Source organism: Pagrus major, chromosome 9, assembly GCF_040436345.1.
Source record: "Pagrus major chromosome 9, Pma_NU_1.0".
NCBI classification, from domain to species: Eukaryota; Metazoa; Chordata; class Actinopteri; order Spariformes; family Sparidae; genus Pagrus; species Pagrus major.
The window spans coordinates 9078350-9096329 of record NC_133223.1 but is presented as its reverse complement, the minus strand read 5'-3'; the positions used below and the strand labels follow the sequence as shown (position 1 = coordinate 9096329).

The window sequence follows — 17980 nt, the reverse complement described above, 5'->3', positions numbered from 1 at the left end:
ACTGAGTGTCCATTATGGCCATTTGAAACAGTCATGGTTGTGTGTAGTGGGCCAGGCAACATGTTGGAGAATGGAGTGCCATAACGCAAAACAATTTTCAACATCTCTTGAGCTTGTGCTTAATTATAAAGTGTGGGGTATGTGTCCAGAGTTGGATACTGGATATGCAATAAAAGTGAAATGAAATGTGTCACATTACTTTTTGGGACCAAAAATATTCACAAAACACAAAAATGTAAAAATGCAGATATGTCACAGAATAAACAATCAAGTTTAAAAAATCAAGTGCTTAAATATCCCTAACTGATTACTTTTTACAACAAAAAAAAAAAGACAGTTTAAGTTTAACCAAACTAGCAGTTAGTCCAAGATGCGCTGTTGAGTAGATATCAAAGTCGCTAACAAAGCAATATCGTACATAAAGTAAGCACTGCAGCAATGTAAGATAGATCAGACCACTAAGTTTTACTAAATATCTGTAAATGTTACAGTAACGGCTAAAAACGGCAAAACAAATATACAAGTTTGCCGATTTAACTTATCTCCACATTGCAAACCAACGGTCAGTTTTTTCTATCCAGAAGCGACTGTTGTTTTTGCAGCAATGTCACAGTGATTGGGTCTATAAACCCAGGTTGGAGAATGACGCACAACTCCCAGTCATACGTCATTATTCCAGGTTAGAACCAGCTTAAATTTTGGAATTTCGAGCACAACACTTTTCCCAAAAAAATATTTGGCAGCATGGCTCATCAACATTGTCAGGAAAGGACTCAGAAAAGTATGAAAATAACATAAAAATACTAAAATACACTAGTGGGAGGCTTTAATTTGAAGTTTGAAAATAACAATCTCTTTATCTTTGACCCTTCACCTCTTACCTATGACTCTGCGGTTGAAGTAGTCGGGCAGCATCCTCTCACAAACAGCCACCAGCAGCCAGAAAGCTTCTTCTTCTTTAGCATAGAGCAGCAGGACCGACGACAGGATGTTCATAGACTGAACAGAGGGAGATCAGAGAGGAGGGACATGCAGAAACAGTCTTTTAATTACAGTCAATTGAATTCAGATTCAGATTACAATTATGTGACAGGTGCTATTTGCAAGAAAAGGTGATTTTTGAGTCTCATTCCCAACTCGTCAAATACAGACGCTTTGGGATGGCGGCCAGTCCGACCTACAATCCACAAATCTATGGCCTACAATCACAAAGTGTCAGTGTTAGACGAGTTGGGAATGAGACTCAAAAAACTACTTTTCATACAAATAGCTTCTTAAATAATCGGTAATCCATGTGGGTATTTACAAAGGATGTACAATATGGATTCTAGTGGATGCAGCTTGGAGTACAATAGTACAGTGTTGAATTACAAAGAAATTTCCATCGGTGAGACGCTACAGGTGCACAAGGGAAAAACAAAACAATAATATCACCATGACAATTATCTTTTGTATTACCTATTTTCAGAAATGTTATGTTTGAATATGCAAATGAGGAATTATCTTAATAAATGTGCTAATTTGCAAAAAAGAAATGCAAGCATTGGATAAAGCCTGGTTCAAAATTCATCAATTGTTCATTTTGTTGACATTTTGGATATGTCTTTTTAATCAATCTAACAGCCATGAAAAACTATTTCTTTCTAATTCTTTTCTAACTTAACAAACTAAATAAACAAACTATCTTCGTATTCATGACTGAATAAACTGAATAAACAAACTGACCTTAAAGGACAACACAGTTCATGCTGTTTTACCTTGTTTATGTGTGGCGGACCCTGCCACCTTCTTAGCTTCAAACTGTGTTCTAGGACCTTATTTTCCTCTGAGAACAGCTTGTTTTTTCACTTTTGTATCATTAATATTGTAAATATCAAAATTCTGAGTTTGAATTTCTTCTCTAAAACTACATAGTGCCACTTTAAATAAATCAAACTATGAATGACATATTAGATTAAAACCTTCTAAAAAACAAAAGAGGAAAATAAAGAGGAATAACACTGGAAAGTTTGGTGTATGTTAGTGCTACTGAAGTGGAGATTTGCAAAGGTTCCCAGAATAGCTGAACTAAAATAAACACCTAAATGTGTATTTTGGAGGTTTTTGTTCCACTAGTCTGAAAGAAGACTAAACAAAACAGGCAAAAACCTCAAAACTGAACTGTGAAATAAAAAGGATTCACTAAAAAATATCAGGATTATTAAATTAGCAAATAATTACTTTTATTTCAATATTCTGTCTTTGAATGATGATTTAATAATCAAGTGTCAAAATAAAATTGCTAAATAATTTTTAAACAACTTCTTTTTATTCAATTTAATGATGTTGTCTGCTACATCTCACAGTTCATTCCTTTACATCTGTATTAACATTTATTGATTTAACTTCATGATTTCTTTAATTAGATCCATTACAACTATTTCCACTACTGTCTACATCTGGCCTACTTCCACTTTACCTACTAATGTAACAACAACAGCTGCTCCTACCAATCCCAGTGCTGCTCCCAATAACCACAACTTCTGCCACTTCTTCTGCTGCTGCTGCTAGAATTTGTATTTCTACTACTCGTACTAAAGGACTAATTTCCACATGACCCCCTCACTTCAAATCCCACTTCGTCCCACACCACTTTTACAGTTTGATTAACTCACTGAAATATCTTTAAACAGTTTAAACAATGTACTCTTGCTGTCACAGAGGGCGCGTTCATTTCACTACACCTGCAAATTTGTATTCATTTATCGTAAAGAACAGTGAGGGGTTGCTATCAGCAGGTGGAGTGGATTAAATATTTGAATGCAGGAAACATTCATACACTTCACACTTCATTGCTGTAATATTTGCACAGTCATAGCATCATATCTGCACTGATGTCACCATCAGATCAACAGGTCCTTACCTGACAGTATCCGATCTTGGGGTTGCGGTGAGCGTACGCTGTGAGGACACGTCTCAGTGCAGCAATGCCGGTGGGGTTTTGAAAGGCGGGATGGTCGGGCAGAGAGCGGTGAAGGTCTCGCTCAATCTCCTCTGTGGCCAGGCTGCTCTGACCCATAGACTTCTGCACCAGGCTGGTGTAATAGCCCTGATGAGACTCGAGCTCAGAGGATGCATCTGCACAAATCAGAGATTGAGATGCTTTAAATAAGTAAACAAGTGGATACAACTGGATGAAATGAGTTTCCACAGTAGGGTGGCTGGGCTCAGCCTTAGAGATAGGATTAGGAGTTCAGACATCCACAGGGAGCTCGGAGTAGAGCCGCTGCTCCTTTCGCGTCAAAAGGAGCCAGCAGAGCTGGTTCGGGCATCTGGTTAGGATGCCTCCTGGATGCCTCCCCTTGGAGGTTTACCAGTCACGACAAACTGGGTGGAGGCCCCGGGGTGGACCCAGAGCCCACTGCAGGGATCATATATGCCATCTGGCCTGGGAACGCCTCGGGATCCCCCAGGAGGAGCTGGAAAGTGTTGCTGGGGAGAAGGAGGTCTGGAATACCCCTATAAGCTAAGATGGATGATGGATGGATGGATGGATGGATGAGAAATGCATAAAAAGACTTCCTTCTCACAAACATCTTCAAAACAGCCCCTTCTCTCAATTCTCATCCTCTGAGTGCTATGACAAAAAACAGGTACTCTGTATTTTATTGTTGAAGTTTCAGCAAGCAGACAAAACATGACTGTTTTGTGAGGGACTGATGATTCTGAACAGAAGAATCTCTGCTTGATTAATCGAATGAATAAATTCAGTCTACATTAACTTTTATAAGCTGAATCAACTGAAACCTGGAGGACAGTAAAGCTTTATTTCTCTCTCTAGACAAATCTGAATTAAGACCAAGACAACGCTCTAACCAGAGACGACCCTGTTTCCTCCAAAGTGACTCTCGTTGACAAAAGAAATAGAGGAAGTTGGAACAAGCCATGAGGACATAAAGGACAGAACATTCTGTCTCATCATACAGACCATACATACAGTCAGTCACGCACGCACGCACGCACGCACGCACACACACACACACCCTCCCCCCGAGGGTGAATACTTTGCATTTCCACGTGGGAAAATATATGTGGGAATAAAACTGCTTCTCATAAATGAATACAAGCTGTCTTGTCTTCTTCTGTTTTTACTCACTGTGGTGCACGGAAATGACCCTTTTTCCTATATGAATCTGAGCAGTTCTCACTTTATTTGTGTTGTAACAAAACATAATGCCAACGAGGCTTCATTGAATCGAATTGAAATGATGTGCTGATGTGGTAATGAGCTCACAGATAAGTGTGATAACAAGATAGAATAGACAGAAAACATAATGTGGATACAGGCATAATAAAATAATAAAATGAGGATATTGTAAAGAAACATCAATAGTTTCAGGTTCTTTGTGCTCAGGAGTTTTGTTGTTCTTTTTTTATTCCAGGTGCAGTTTCAGTTCTGTTCATCAGTTTCAGTTCAGAAACTGATTCGTCCTCAGCGTGGCTGAACGGAGGAACTGACAGCAAACCAAAATAAAAGCTGGTACTTCGATTTCGACTGAAAGTGTGTTGTCTGGAACATGTGGGGGTGCAGTGGGGGAAGAGAAGAGGATGTGAAGCCTGAACTGTGTCCAAACCCAGACTCCTGTACCACACATCCCTGTGTCTGTCTGGCATATAACCATCACCAACTTGTCATCTCTCAAAAATACAGGTGTCATTTGAACACTGATCTTAATTAAACATCCAAAGAAATGAACATAAGCCTCATTGAAGACGTTTCATTTACAATCCCTAGTCAATAATACTCATTTGGAACTTGTTTTGTACTCAACCTGCAAGGGTACACAGTCGTTAACCACATTTGTATAAATGAAGGTACACTAAAGATTAGGAACCCCTCTCAGTATAATACACTGCAGTTAAACAGCACCAGAATCTACATCCTCCAAAATGACCAAAGAGTTGAATTAACACCTTACTGCAGGGCTGTGTCGAGTGTAACTGTGCAACTCTTCCTTTGTCAGTCTTAAACGTGCATGTTGTCTGTTTTGTGCTAATGATGTAAATATAAAAATTTAATTATATTGTGATACAGAGCTTCATCAGTGATTGTGCCACTCCTAGTCTAACCCCAAACCTAAATCTAAGTCCTAACCCTGAGACAGTTCTTTATAAAATGTCTGTTTCTGATGCACATTCACACCATTTGTCTTAATTTTACCTGAGAGTGTCATCCACAGCTCTCCTCGCAGGGACTCTGGTATCCCCATGGCAACAAGTCTTTGAATCTTCTCTGTGCGGAACATGTGGACGCCACGACCAAACTCCACGAAGTGATCCTCCCACAGCTGCTCCTTCACCTGCTCCACGCTCTGACACACACACACACACACACACACACACACATTCACAGATTAACATGCTGACCTGTTGAGTGTGATGAGGTTTTCAGACGACACAATGATTTAGATTCATGCACTGTAAACTAGCGTGGGCTTTTTTCGCAAATGAGAGTTTAACTTGAGCTTAACAGTCAGACTCCACCTTGTTGCCGTTGGCTCCTGGTTGGCTTTGGTGGAAGGCTGTCATCAGAGCCTCGCTGTTGACTGTGTTACGCAGCACCTGCTCCTCTATCTCTTCTTCATCAGAGAATCCAGTGTCATAGTAGAAGGTGTAGTAGGGTGTCGGGGCGCTCTGGGGAAAAAATTGAAGATAAAAACAAAACGTGTTTTTTTGCAGGAATTCTTATACATGTCAAAACTGAGCAGTGAAACTCATTTGAGTTTGACTCAACTTCAGGCTCACATTTCCTCACATTGAAACAGCTGAAGTATGCAGTTGTGAATCGGTGTACAGAACAGTAACATCGTCTGAATATTTCCTAAATTAAGTCTGAAACAGTGTTTTAACAATCTTACACTTAACCAGCAGCAGTAAGCCTTGTGTGTCTCTTTTTGTGACTGGTCAGCTTTAAATTTTGATGGTAATTTTGATGTCTTTATATATTAGGAGAGGTCCAACCCACTTCTTTGGTCAATCGGTATGCTGGTATGAGTCATGACTAAAGTTTTCCTGAACTTCCATAAAAAACATAAACCTGTAAAATTATCATGAAGCAGTTATTAAATCAATCAAATCAAAACAGCGCTCTTGCATCACACGTACCAAACTCCTCTTGCCATCTTTCCTGCTGCGGAACATGGACTGTTTCCACTGTATGGATCGCAGTCTGGAGTTCAGGTTCTCGACCAGCTCGTTTCTGTCCTGCAGCTCGATCAGCTGGAAGGCCTTCTTAGTCCGAACACTCACTATGACGGGGTTGGGAAGCAGGCTGGTGCTCTCTGCTTTTTCTATGGACAACACCTGATGAGAAAATGGAGGAAACAGGGCATCAGAACACAATCAGTTTTTCCTCATACGACATGAGGACAGGGAAGCAGACTGGTTCCCATTTGCTTGTGTTGGAATCTGTGGAAGGAAGAGAAACTGGCAAAACTGGAATTGAAGGTGCAATATGTAAGAATTTTAATTGAGAACATTCAAAAATGAATTAAAATGATCTACAGAGTGTGAGGAAATAACAGGTCTGACGTTATATACGTTGTATTGTTGAGATATCCACTGAAGTTAGCATGCTAAAAAGGTAGCCCAGGCATGTCACGTCTCAGAATAATCAAAAAACCTCCTCTACCTGCTGCTAACTGAGCTAACTAGCTAATGACAGCAACAGACAGCCACTTCTTACATGTTGCACCTTTAAAGGGTGTAATGAAATACTGACCTCATATTTTTTTTGTGTTAAAACATGTAGAACAGTCAAAGGTGCACAATAAATAATCATAGTATAAATTTAAAAAAATGTACTACTCGTTTCATTAATATAAAAATATGGATTATTATTTTAGAAATAAACAAACAATTTTTACTATGGAATGTGTGTATTAGTGCCAAAATCTGTTATCCAAATGTTATGACTTAACACCTCGGTATCAATAACTGAACAATCTCTTCATAACATGATGCTTTTAAACAGTGAGGAGCAGATACATCCGCAGTCAATGTCTCTCACTGTAGCTCAAACAAACAAGTGTACCACTCGTGCGAACTGTAACACAGCCTTTAAGCCGAGAAAAACTAAAACACTAAAGCCAAGCTCGACCGGACATGTGCATGAACTAGAGAGACCATAGAGGTTAAAGAGAATCTGGAGGAGCAGAAGGGGGATTATTCATAGTAACGGATTAGGTGGGTGGAAGCAATCATACTTTTCTAAAGACAATGCTTCAACAGAAAACAGAGGAAATAACAGGATTAAAAGCAGCAGCAGTGGGGGAAGGACAGAAGGCATGACTCCTCACATTGTTCATGAACAGACCGAGCTTCTGGCTGCTAATCTCTGCTTTTCACACGAGGAACTGAACCAAACTCAGACGGGCCACAATAACGTGAACAATTTTACACCTTTAGTAAAGAGCTTCACATACAGTTTAATTTACACATGCGAACACATCTGGAAAGAATTTATTCCCATCTAGAAGCTGAAATCATTTATTTAACCCTGTGTTTCTCTCATTATTTACACCTACATGGTTCACGCTGATTATTGAACTTTATCTGAACAGGATCGGCACTAAATCTGCAACTTTAACAACCTTATAAGCAACTATGTGATAATCAAGTCATTCAAAAGAAAAGTAAACTTTAAAGGCAAAAGGAAAAGGTACTGTGTTTTAATGAGATAAAAGGAGCTTCATATTCACAAGAGATTCAAAACTTGACATCTTAATTTAGATCACAAATTCCACAGTGGTCATTCATTCTTAGGAATTTCTAAAATGCTGAACTTGTCCTTTAAATAACTTCCCCTCTGCATTATAATGTGTTAGTGTGTAAACATGATCAGCCACATGAAACCGGTCCATGTGTTACTCTTTAACCAGCAACTGGCAGAGTAAACACACACACTGTTTAACAAACTCACCTAAAAATGTGTGACCGTTGCAGAGAGCCTGCTACAGAGACTCTCAGATAAAGGGTCTGGAATAACGCCACTCAGGACACAGATGCTTGTAACTGTTCAGTCACTGGTTTCATTCGCCAGGCTTAAAAAAGTCAGACGAAAACATTTAGGAGGAAGTCTCACTCTGGTGGAGGAGCTTTGGTAAAATAAGACTGTTTCGGGAGGGGTTGGGGTTGTATCTTTCACCAGTTTTCAGCATCCCAAAATCCATATCACACACGTTTTAAAGGACCTATATCACGGGTTCATATTTTTGTTCTGTTTATAAGTTACTTGAATTACTCAAATGGTGTAGGCTAGAAATAATATTTAACCACATCATGGTACAAAAATGTGTAAAAGTAAAGGTTATAGAGGCAATCAAAATGCAATATGGAACAATCTGCAGTCTGCATCAATTTGTAAGGCTGGAAAATATCACTTCATATTCACCAGGATTTTATGGTCATCACTAAATTATTACTAGACTGATAAACTAATATTCTTGGACTTTTGTTCCTCACTTCCTATTGACCGTTACAGTAATTTAACAATGGGGAAATAAAAATTTGAGGGCTGAACTTACAGTTAACATGGTTCATTGTGCATAATGTCATACATTATGGAGCCTGTCCTTGTTTACTTATGGTTTTAAACATCTTGGGGGGAATATCGGACATGTTGGACTTGAAGAGAAACAGCTAAATGCACCATTAGCTCTTCTGTTAGACTAGGAAAGGGAACATACAATAATGAAGCATTAGACCTGAGTAGACCTCCTCGAGGATGTGCAGGTTTAGCCAACAAGGCTTTTGTCCTCCAAAGTAAAAATGTGCGATTTTTTGCGACACATGGATGACTTTAGTGTGTTTTACTATTTAACAGGTAAGGTCAAAATTACATATTTTTACAAACTCTTTTTCCTGATGAACAGGTAACCTCAGTGAGGCTGTGATGCAGGTACTGTACCTCTGACAGGGGTATGATCAGGATGCAGCTGCCTTCCTCTCGGCTGGAGAAACACAGGTAGCTGTCAGTGGTGTAGAGAGTCCCGGCTGTATGGCTGCGTGAATGTGGTGTCCATAAAGAACAAGAGGCCACCTCATGGAGCTTTTCCGCACGAGGGAGCCGAAACAGAGCCAGGACGTACTCTCTTATTGCCTGTTCCTCCAGGATCCTAGGAAGGAGATGATGAGGGGAAGAGTTAGGCGGTAACACGGAAACAACAGTTTGGAAACAAAAATAAATAGAACCTGGACATATTCCACCATTGAGTCTTCAGGTTCAAATAGACTTGCACACAGAGCTGCAAGAAAACGGCCACCTCTTATCCATTTTCACTTGAACAATGACACCCATCAGAAATGCTGGGTGTTAAAACACGGTGAAACACTTTCAGACTTGGGTGACATTAAATCAAACATTAAATCTTATCCTACAAATTATGCTCATTTTCAGGTTCATCATTTTATTTTGTGTTACTAATGGAACAGGTTTACATGCTCAAAAACACATCAGTGTTCTCATACTGTCGAAGGCTGCAGCTCTGTATTCCCCCTGAAACGCTCTGTTTTAGCTCCTGTCTCTTTAAGACTCTCCCCCTACCAAATACCCAGTCACTCAGATTGGTCAGTTCACACATGCCTGAGCCAGCACCGCTGACAACAACAGAGCAACTGTGCTAAATCAATTCTTACGTGCCAAACTAGCTGCTAGCCATAAATTCTGCATACGTGTGACATGATGACGTAGTGTGATGTCACAAAGTCACATAATTAAAGGCGGGACTACTGATGAGGCGTTTCAGGAGCAGTGTTTTCTGTCAGACAGAGGAGCTCCTGTTGGTGCGGACTTCGACCTTTTTAACTTTCAAGATCTTTTATATGCTCAAGATCATATAAAAAATGAATATAGTATAATAGGTCTCCTTTAAATAAACAATACCAAAAACCTTTGCACATAAGGACGACATAAGGATGGGTGTGTCGAATCAGCTACAAGTTATAATGGTTACACTGGGCATCTGTACTAATATGATTGGATGTTATTAGTCCGCTGGCAGCCAAGAACCTACCAGCTGACTAGAATGAGCAGCTGGAGTTGAAGCATGAATGAAGCAGTTGATGCCATCAGCTAATGCAAACATGAACTGAACAAATGTTGAACTCCATTTTGGAAATGTTGACATCTGAAACAAAATCCAGCATTTAAGCCTGTGGCAATGTCACATGAAGGCCAGGAGGTAACAGAAAAGGAACGTACTTCCCCTCTATAATTTCATCTTGAACACAATAGTCTGGTTCACTTGACAAAATCACGTGACTCCTCATAGAGAGGGACAGAGCAGCCCAGCTGTCTCTGCCTATGCAAACACTCTGTTCTTCAGACTCATACTGTATCACCATGTGCAGCTGATCTTTTAATTTGTACTGGCCATCTTCACAACATGTGTTTCTAGTCTAGGCCTCTTACACGTACACTTTCCACTTCACTTCACATACAGTCACCCCTCTAACTTGCAGTTAAACAGACCTCAGAGCTGCAGTGAGGAAACTCGCACTGCATTAGCCTTTGCAGAAACAAACAATCCATTTTTGAGTTGTTCTGTTGTTCTGCAAAGAAATGCATGAAATGTTTGAGGTGATTCCTTGCCAACTTTAAGAGGAGGAGTCTTAAATAATATCGTAGTTAGTCTAAAATACAACACACAGGCCAACTGCGTATGTATGTATTTATGTATGGATATGGGGCAGATTTGTAGCAGAAGCTCTGCCTTCAGGCTGTCATGAGAGGCAGCGTACTGCCCTGGTTGGCTTGAAGCCAAAGTCTGGTCTGAGCCTTGAGGAGGTGGGTTCAGTTTGCAGTTATTGAAATTGTGCAATGTCCACGAACGTTTCACAGAAGGTCACAAAAATACAAATATGAACTTTTCCTGGCAGACACAAATTGTTTGTGGACCATGACTTTAGGTTTTTAAATCAACACAAGCCTCAGTTAAAATGGTCTCGATTTTTGTCAATAACATGATATTCATTCATCACCCGAAACAACTGAAACACATTACTAAGTCCTCAATGAAGTGCAATAAGCATTTGATGTTGATTAAATATATTCTGTATTTACAGCTGAATGCTATCTTTTCATGTTCTGCATGGAAAGTGACCGGTGTGCAGCAGAATGTGACATGATACGTTTTTACAGAGAATCAGCGCAACTGCACCATTACACTGCCAACAATACACGAGTTCAGGACCATTTTGAGGATGGAAACTCTAAGCTAAGAAGTAAACAGGTTTATTTATTGTTACTGACAGAACTGCTGTTTCTTTACTTCTATGTTTTATTGCATTGTGGTTTCCCCTATCAGCAGCCCATTTATTTTGTTCTGCACTCTGGAGTCTCTGTAGTTCCTGTGTCCTGTCTGTGTACTTTCTATTTCTTCTTCCTTTTTTCACTTTTACATCCTTTGATGTATGCATACCTATCAACTGTAAATACAAAAATACATCAGCTATTCACAGGTTCTGCTACAGTCAGACATCTGTCCTGTATCTCAGGCAGTCTGCTTTTAACTCGACTTCCTGTTGCAGTTGTGAGGTTTATACATGCACAGAAATAAATGACCACATGCATCACAGTGGCATAGTGAGGAAGAACGCTGTACAAGTGGCACAAAATGTTGTTTGTGCAGTCAAGGCGAGTTACGTTTGTTGTACAGTGCTTTACAGACACAGAGCACACGATTAGGGATGTAACGGTTACCGGTGTCACGGTAAACCACTGTAAAATTCCCGACGGTGAAGGTTACCGTTTAAGTTTTAATTACCATGGTAACCGCCGCGGTCGATAACCACGGTGTGGAAAACTCGCGAGATACTTTATCCAAGTCTCCCTACGCAGGCGCAGCGTGCAACGTGCGCTTGTTATGTAATGAAGAAGACATGGCGGAGAGAGGACGTGATAGTAGCGGCCCTCAAGGCATTTTTCCGCCTTCAAAGAGAACCAAATCTGAAGTCTGGGCGTATTTTGGTTATTATGATAATGCTCAGTGACAGCTGGTCGAGGATGGCAGCCCTATCTGCAGGAGCTGCAAGAAGAAAGTTGTTGCGAGGGGCAGCAACACATCCAATTTACTTTCACTATCACCCTCAACTGTTCAGCGAATGCAAAGTAAATTAACCTTAAGCTTGGGTGCATGATGTGTGTGTGTGTATGTCGAGTTTTCTCTGTCTAATTTGCTGTCACTAATGTAAACTGACCAGATAGTGGTATAACTGAACGAAGTTGATCCGTGATTTGGCACATTATCTGAACCGCTTATTAATTGTAGATTTCACTTTTTAAAGTCGACCTAATAATTCCCCAAATATTGATGCAGAGCTGCAGTGAGGAGGATTTGAGACAAACACGTACTGGGTGGACTGAGTTAGTGAATGCAAACTGACTGAGATGACTGACTTTCATCTCAGCTCCGTTCACCGGAGCAGCGTCTACCTGTGGCTCAGCAGCCATTTGACCAATCAGATTGACCGAGTCCATTGACAACAGACAAGCAAGCAGACAGAGACAGACAGCCAATATATATAAGTAATATCAGAAATATATAATACTTGTGGATTATTTGTAGAATAGACTATATATAAAGAATAATATAAAATGGTGAATATAACAAGTGTCTAGATAGAGATAAGAGCCAAAATAGAGTATTCATAATTAATTTAACAATAATCCTTTTTGTTTTGATCTAAAAGATTATCCAACCTGTTTCTCACAAAAGTGATATGATCTAGATTGTGAGTTTTGTGATCTGTTGGTTGCACCCTTAGTATTAAGTAACAATGACAGTAATAATTAATAATGACATTTTCTATTCATTTTTTTCACAGAGAGGGTCTGCTGGCCAATCGAGTGCTACTGCCAGTACATCTCATTCTACCTCTGTAACGCAGACATTACAGGACGTGTTTCAAAAACAGGCTGCTTATACCCTAAGCCTTTTAATATATAATAAATCTATTTAAATATAAATCTTGGTGAAATTATTTCAATTTATCAGTGTATCAGTGTTTTTTTCAACATTTGGAAGACATTTTAAAAATACCGCGGTATACCGATAACCGTGATAATTTTGGTCACTATTACCGTGGTGTGAAATTTTCATACCGTTACATCCCTACACACGATACATGTAAAAAAAACACATGATGAAAATAATAAAGTTAAAGACACTTCAGTGTATCAAATGTGTGAGTCTTATCGCCCATCTGTTCAGGATTACAATAATATCTTCAGACGACAGACACAGAAACAGAATCTGTTTTAAAAACTACAATACAGTTATGTTGACAGCTGTGTCTGATTTGTTTTTGTCTCTCTTCGCATGGGTGATGCTCTCATTACTACAACTCAACATTCATCAAATACATCTTGGGTTATTTTTAAGTTAGCCCACACTTCAGCTGCTGGTACGTTTCTTCAGAAGTGCTTGTCAAATGGTCTAATAGCTTTGGAGATCCCCTGCCCCACACACATCTTTCCGACACCAGATTAAGGGGAGCTGTATCTCTTTGAAACCAACAATCTCACAATCACACCCACCTCACACCATGATTGGCCTGCTGTGCTGTAAAGAGAAAGCAGCCAAGGTTCAAACTGCTCTCTCCATATCTCTTTTGCTATTAATGTATCAGTAAATTAGACTGCTGTTTGCTAGCGGTGTCACAATTCTCCATATCCATGATTCGATTTGACTGACCTCTTGGTGATGCGTGTGGGCTGCTGCAGGACTCGGTCCAGCTCCAGGCCCTCGCTGTCCAGCAGCCTCCTCAGGGCAATGTCAGCCAGCTGACCTATGACCCCGAACGCCTCGTCCCGGTTGAGGAACATGGAGAATTCCCTCTGCCGTTGCCGTGTGCTGACCCGGATCGCCTCCGTCATCAGACCGGTGGAGACCCGCTCCAACCGTGTCATCTCCGCCCAGGGAATCACAAACTTCACTGTGGTAGAAAACAGACAGACAATAGTTGACTGCATGTCACAGTGAGTACTGAGTGTGAAGCAACTTCTGGTCATTAGTCGTGCTTCCATTCTGTAGTCAAGCAAATTTATATGAGACTTTTCTAACAGGACAAACTTTCTTCAATTCAAGCGCACACAATTGTGGAAAATTAAGAGTCCAGTTAAGAGGCTACAAGAAACATAACTTGTGTGCAGCAATGAGCCTCCAGCTTGCAAACATTAAATCATACTGATCTTGCAATGCTCCCTTTGTTTATCTTTTCTCATAATTTGATAGCTTCCTTAAATAAAGGAGACAATGTTGTATACACATAATGAGTGGGACTATTTGTTTCAGAGGTGTACTGATTGTCTTTTTAAATTAAGTTTTGAATGTCTGCCTTCATATTATTATACGTCAACACCCGAAAAGAATCCTTGAACAAAATAAATGTCTTGTTATTGTTGTTGTAAATGTAATTCATAGATCTGTCAGACAGCCCTGTTAATACAGGTGAGTGCCTCAATTTATGTGTCAAGCAGGACAGAAGTGAAACTGTTGTTGCTGAGATGCTTAATGGTAACAAATATGGACAGAAGCAGAATATTTTGTCAGATAAAAAAAAAAGTGTTAACACTTTCTTCTTTTTTCAATAAATTTGGACTTGAAACTTTTGGACATCTGGAAAGGTTTGGATGACGTCAGAAACAATCCTACACAATGGAATCTAACTCTACTAATAGTTTGACACTAATAATATTGCAGTACCCTAATATTTATTTGCAACTGTACAGAAATACTGCATTAAACAGAATGAATAGACATGCAAAAGAGAGAAAAAAAAGCTGTGCAGCAAGCAGATATTGATTCAGAATTTGAATGTGAATGTTATGAATGAATCTTCAAAGCTTCAAACTATTCAGTACGGCTCTAATTTGTTACCCTAATGACAGATTTTCAGTGGATCACTCGTTATCATTACATTAAAGCTGACCTATGAGTAACATACAAGCGTGGACCTGCAAATTGTTGAAATTTACATTGACAGTATACATCAATAAATAGTGGGGAGTGACTCCCTGATAATCAGAGCCCTCACTTTGGTGTACAGACCTTCCTTCCCCAGCAGGAAGGAGTAGAAGGACATGTGGTTGATGCTGAGGTAGAGGAAGCCCTGTCGAGGCACCCGGCCCTTCCAGCAGCAGCAGGAGTAGTACGTCACCAGCTTCTCTGACGAGGGGAGGCCAAAGTGCAACTCGAACTTCAGCAGCGCCTCCCTGAACTTTTCCGGGTCCTCCTCCTGGGCGGCCTGGCGACCCCGAAGCTCCTCTGCAATAAGGCCCTACACAGGAGGAAGCTTACATTCATTACTTCAGAGCACTTTACACTGACTTGGTAAAGAATTTATGTTTTCATCATCTATAATCTGAGGTGGATATTTTACTTTGATCCAACAAATGCTTTAAATCCTTTTAAATCCACAGAAAAAGCTTTGTCAACACATCGCTAAATCTAAAATGATCCTCTCTCTGGATTCATGCCGCTCAACAGGTTTCACACCTTGACTTTTCCTCTGACAAAGCTGGCAACATCCTCCTTGTTCTCAAACACAGACAGTGAGTGAAGCAGGTTGTGGACCAGCCAGTCCCAGTGCTTGTTCACCTCCTCTATGGCAGCTCCTATCAGACAACAAGACAAAACCCAGGAGGGAGTTTAACAGCTGCGGTTGGTCTAATGAGTCAGCTGAGGATACAGAAAAAGATATAGAGGAGGAGACTTGATGGTTCAGCTCACCGCTGGCGATTACCCAGCTGATCTGGGAGCCGGGAACCTGAAGGAGGATGCGGAAGGGTGTGACCCTGGCATTGGAGTCCAACACGGTGTCCAGAGCCCCCACCAGGAGACCTGCAGAGACGACATGACACAGAATCAGACTGGAGCATATTCTAGTGACAGACCTGAAGCAACAGTGATAATCTTATTGGTATCCAAACTCATTGTCAATTGTCCACTGATTGTAGTGCTGTCTGAATGCTCCAGTGAGAACTGGGCCTATTACAACCTACCCTAGGCATAATGGCCTCAAATAAGCCAACAATGCAACAGAAAACCAGTGAACAAGCTCCTGACATAAGTAGTGTCTAACTTTTTGGACAAGAATACACTTATTGGGCCTCTTGAATCCTCACTGCAGAGAAAGAGTAAACAATGCAGCCACAGATTGAAATTGTGAAACATGTGTGGGCAGAGCCCCAAGAACCATAACGTTAGCACCAAGCCTCCCGGCGGAGAGCCAGACTTTTAAGCAAACTTTTGTAGTGGCCAAACTTTTTAATTACATCATCATGTGATGCACTGCAGCCCAACAAGACTTTTTCCCATAAGCTAACATTGTGAAAGAAGCATCTGTAAAATGGTGGATACATTTGTTTGAGTGTCATAAATCCTGTAAAATGAGTTGATTGACTGTCATAATTTGACATTTTGGCTTCATGCGTCACTGAGCAGCTTTCATAGGAATGAACGGGGCTCCATCTCCAACACTGTTTAGGAAATGTGTTATGTTAATTGAAGTTTTTATTATCATGTTTTCTACAGTTGAGCACGGTCCAACTTTATTGCAGAGCAGCATCAACTTTGTCCCTTTTTAACCCGTCACTGAGCACTACACCCTTTTGGGTTTACCCACTAAGACCGGTTGTATCTCGAGACAGGTTTTACAAGGTAACATTAAAATTTAAAACATCAAAACAACAGCAAATGATGTGGGAATACAGCAGAGGTAAAAACAGTATCCATATATGCTGCCTGCACTTTTTACTAATTTACCTTACCACGATATCATTTTGTGAAACTTAATTTAACATCACCTCCTAAACAAATACTGTACCATCATCATTTTGTGGCCCCTCTCTTTGTTTGGCTCGGAGGTGAACAGTTCATACATATTTCACAGCTACATGACAGAAATACACCAACAGGTCTGAAGAAGGCAGAGAAGTCTTGACTGGAGGCACAAGAGAAGACAGAAACTCAATAAGAGTGACTCATACCTTTTGAAGATCTTTCTGACCGCCAGTAAAAAGGCGATTACAAAATGTTGGCTCCAGAGGAACGCTGCTGCCATCACCCTTCTTATCAATATAATCAATTCTATACGCATTATGGAGAAAATGACTTTCACTATGTGATTACAAAAGGAGAAGGGAGACAAATATTGGAAAAAAATGGGACTGTTACAACCATATAGATCTATAATATATATGTATATGTGTACTGTAATTTTTTATTTTTATTTTTTTTAACTAGACCTTTCAATGACCTGTACTTTCTCTTTTGGCTTACCCTTACTTTGTATATGTAAAAAAATCCAGTCCTCACCCTTTCTATGTTCACATAAAAGCAAAAAAAAAAAGTATTAAAAAAAAAGAGAGAAGACAGAAAGAAGAGAGGACAGAGACATTCTGTGTCTTTACCAATAATGTTTTTTTAACCTTTAAATATAAACAGTTTTTATTTCTCCTTTTACTGCAATTTTGAAGTTGTTACTGTGCTTTTTCATGCTGTTTTCTTTCTCTATGTCTTATTTAGTTCTACTGATTTCCTTATTTGATATCTGTTTCAAAGTCCAAGAAACTGATACCTGATGTAATTATTGCCCTGATTAAACTCACTGTTGAGTTTAATCAGATCAGTCATCTCTACAGCTGCAATCAAGTCCACAGATGTTCAGAAGAATAGAATTGGCCCAAAGAACCAACAATGTTGAATAAACCCTTGCATAGTCAAATATAAACAGAGCAAAACCACACAGATCTACACTTAGTGATCAGGCTGAAGCTGTGTCTGAAGATCACGTCTTCATCCTAGTAAACCGTGACTAATCTGCATCACGCTCTTCCAATAACAGCTCTCTTGGTAGTGCTTTAATTCTATATTTCCTGTGTGACAGAACACATGTCGAGGCGGTGAATATTCTGCCTTAGGAAATGGAAAGGACTCCA

At 40.0% G+C, this 17980-nt stretch overlaps 1 protein-coding gene across 1 annotated transcript in view; it reads right to left on the bottom strand.

The window, feature by feature from the left end:
• The window catches only part of LOC141002219 (TBC1 domain family member 8), a 33783-nt gene that overhangs the window by 9676 nt on the left and 6127 nt on the right, over nucleotides 1–17980 (bottom strand). Inside the window, exons 2-11 of the mRNA XM_073473452.1 lie at nucleotides 15771–15881; nucleotides 15537–15655; nucleotides 15090–15318; nucleotides 13734–13974; nucleotides 8948–9155; nucleotides 6145–6342; nucleotides 5524–5673; nucleotides 5201–5351; nucleotides 2903–3117; nucleotides 882–999 (exon numbers count right to left, since the gene is read on the bottom strand). Coding sequence (XP_073329553.1) covers nucleotides 882–999; nucleotides 2903–3117; nucleotides 5201–5351; nucleotides 5524–5673; nucleotides 6145–6342; nucleotides 8948–9155; nucleotides 13734–13974; nucleotides 15090–15318; nucleotides 15537–15655; nucleotides 15771–15881 — 1740 coding nt within the window. The remainder of the gene's footprint in view (nucleotides 1–881; nucleotides 1000–2902; nucleotides 3118–5200; nucleotides 5352–5523; nucleotides 5674–6144; nucleotides 6343–8947; nucleotides 9156–13733; nucleotides 13975–15089; nucleotides 15319–15536; nucleotides 15656–15770; nucleotides 15882–17980) is intronic.